This window comes from Sipha flava, unplaced genomic scaffold (genome assembly GCF_003268045.1).
Source record: "Sipha flava isolate LNK unplaced genomic scaffold, YSA_version1 0_pilon_pilon, whole genome shotgun sequence".
NCBI classification, from domain to species: domain Eukaryota; kingdom Metazoa; phylum Arthropoda; class Insecta; order Hemiptera; family Aphididae; genus Sipha; species Sipha flava.
Genome location: NW_020271713.1, coordinates 5,141,947 through 5,144,892, shown reverse-complemented (window position 1 = coordinate 5,144,892; position 2,946 = coordinate 5,141,947). Strand labels below are relative to the sequence as shown.

Below are 2,946 nucleotides of genomic sequence, written 5' to 3'. Positions count from 1 at the left end.
ATATATAACTCCGCGAATAATATCTCAAACATGTCAACGTACGAAACAAATTCAAGCTGCTTTGGACCAGTATAATAGTAAATTGATTTCAAGAACTTCATTCATTGAATTAGTTGCATACAAATACAAAAAACGTGTAAGTATTAAAACAGTGAAGTATAACAGCAATTAATATGTATAACTTCTTAAATTTCTTTTTTTTTTAATTATAAATTATTATTTCCAGGTTATTCCACCTTCAATAAACAGCGAAACATAAAATGCTATAAAAACAAATTTTTCAAATCAAGTTAAGTAAGTAAGTAAGTAAGTAAGATTGTACTATCGAAATACTATCGAAAAAATAATCGATTTTAATTTTGGTGCAAATTACAATTCTATTATTTAGATATATATATTATATAGATATTTAATATTTCTTACTACCTGAGGATGGTGCAAATTACATATCTTTATTTTGGTGCAAATTACAAACGCATTTTAACAAAATGGTGCAAATTACATATGTTGTAAATATTTTGGGTCAATTTTGGTGCAAATTGACTACAGCCAACTAGGTACCTATTTTCGAACTTCACCCGTAACATATAAAATGATAAAAAATAATAAATGGAATATTGTTTACGTATTATTTACATGTACCTAATTTATTATGTTTAAATGTTTTTATGTTTTATAAATTATTATATGTATTTTTTGAATGTAGTATGAATAATATGTTAAAATAGGATTAATTTTTTCACACATGACAGTTGGTAATTTAATACTATGTAGTCAAATTATTTTAAAATTAAAAATTTTATAATTTAAAACCAATTTAGTGTACACAAAATAGAAAACCAAATTATATTAATAAATTATAGAAAAAGTTCACATCAAAATAATCAAAACCAAAAGTATAATGCCTGAATTTTCTTTATACATTTTCTATTATAGACCTTATTATGATAACGTTTTAATTTATTGTTATCAGGCCCGACTCAAGGGGTAGGCAACATAGGCCCACGCCTAGGGTGGCATTTTTCCTGGACAATTTTTGTGTATAAAAAAAAATAATTGATAAAATATTTACACGTAAGGTGCAGCAAAAACTAAATTTCGCCTATGTTTGTTTAAACACTTGAGCCAGGTCTGATTGTTATAATACGAGGTTTGTTCAATAAATACCCAGACTAAAATTATTAAAAATTATATTTCAAACTTACAAATTATTTAAATGGATCACCTTCAAAATAGTGTTCTTTAGTTTCAATACAGTGCTCTCAACGGTCTTGCCAATTTTTGAAACACCTTTGAATTTCTTCTATAGTTGTAGCCTTTAGCTCTTGTGTCGCGTTATGAATAGTTTCGTTAACGTCTTCAAATCTGTGGCCTTTGAGCGTACTTTTTAGTCTCGGAAACAAAAAAAAAATCACAGGGAGTTAAGTCAGGTGAATATGGTGGGTGAGGTACCACTGGAATATTTTTAGATGTCAAAAATTCACGTACCGAAAGTGCAGAATGCGTCGGTGCATTGTCATGGTGCAAAAACCACGACTTTGATTTCCACGCTTCTGGTCTTTTACGGCGTACTTTCTCTCTTAATCTTTCTAGTACTTGTTTATAGAACACTTGATTTACTGTCTGACCTGTATGTACAAACTCATAATGGACTAAACCATAAAAATAAAAAAAAAACAATAAGCATTGCTTTGATGTTTGACCGGACCTGACGACATTTTTTTGGACGAGGCGAATTTGCAGTCTTCCATTGCGATGATTGGAATTTGGTTTCGGGATCATATCCATACATTCATGTTTCATCGCCCGTAATTATTGATTTTATAAAACTTGGGTCATTAGAAACCCGATTTTTTAGATCCAAGCACACTTCAACGCGATGTTCCATTTGCTCATCGGTTAACAATTTTGGCACTAATTTTGCGGATACTCTTTTCATACCCAATTCATCTGATAAAATCGAATGACAAGTACTAATTGATATGCCAACTTCATTGGTTAATTCTCTGACAGTTAATCTTTGGTCGTATCTAATTTTGTCTCGAACTAAAGTAATGGTATCAATTGTTTTTGATGTTGATGGACGCCTAGGACGATGGTCATCTTCAATGGATATACGACCTTCTTTAAATCGTTTGAACCAGTCAAAAGTAACACAACGGCTTAGTGCAACATCTCCAAAAGCCAATTTTATCAATTCAAAAGTTTCCGTCGCATTTTTCCTAATTTTGAAACAAAATTTAATACACGCGCGTTGCTCCGAAATATTATCCATCGTGAAATCGCGATTTTATACAAAACGACCAACTTTGAATGCGCACTGTCGACGACTGATTTGAGATAATGATTATTATTATATACTGAAATAATGGTCATTATCTCTAGTTTATTTTGGTGTAACAACATTATAGATAAAATTAAATATTTTTCTACAATAATTTTAGTCTGGGTATTTATTGAACACACCTCGTATACATTTAAAGGGCTCAGTTTTTATAGCACTATTTAGATATGCTATAATTAGTATTACCTTCAAATTTAGAAATGAAAAAAAACTCTTTTTTAATTAATACATAGTGTTTTATTATAATGAAAAAAAATACAAAAATCAATAAGTATGCAATTTTTAAATTCTAAGTCGTAAAATTGGTTTTTTAATGTAAATAAAACAATATATGATACATTTGTCAAGTCCAAATAAAGTGAATGAATGCACACCATCTCTGGGACTTATCGACGTGCATAAATAATAAACACAAGAACCAAAATTGGATATATCAACATCACTTATATATATATATATATATATATAATAAGACATGGAAAAAAATCCTGTTGTAACCACCGTGAAAAACCCCTTATAATAAATCATATAATACTAGATTTTTCACTATTTATCTCCACAAGAACTACCCTTAAAACAGTGCTCGACTTGTGGAGGGACGC

The 2,946-nt window shown here is 29.5% G+C and overlaps 1 protein-coding gene across 1 annotated transcript; it reads right to left on the bottom strand.

The window, feature by feature from the left end:
* Positions 1 to 1,792: 1,792 nt before the first annotated feature.
* LOC112694356 (protein GVQW3-like) lies at positions 1,793 to 2,275 on the bottom strand. The gene has a single exon (XM_025569800.1). It carries the CDS (start codon positions 2,273 to 2,275, stop codon positions 1,793 to 1,795), a length of 483 nt encoding a protein of 160 aa, XP_025425585.1.
* Positions 2,276 to 2,946: the final 671 nt, after the last annotated feature.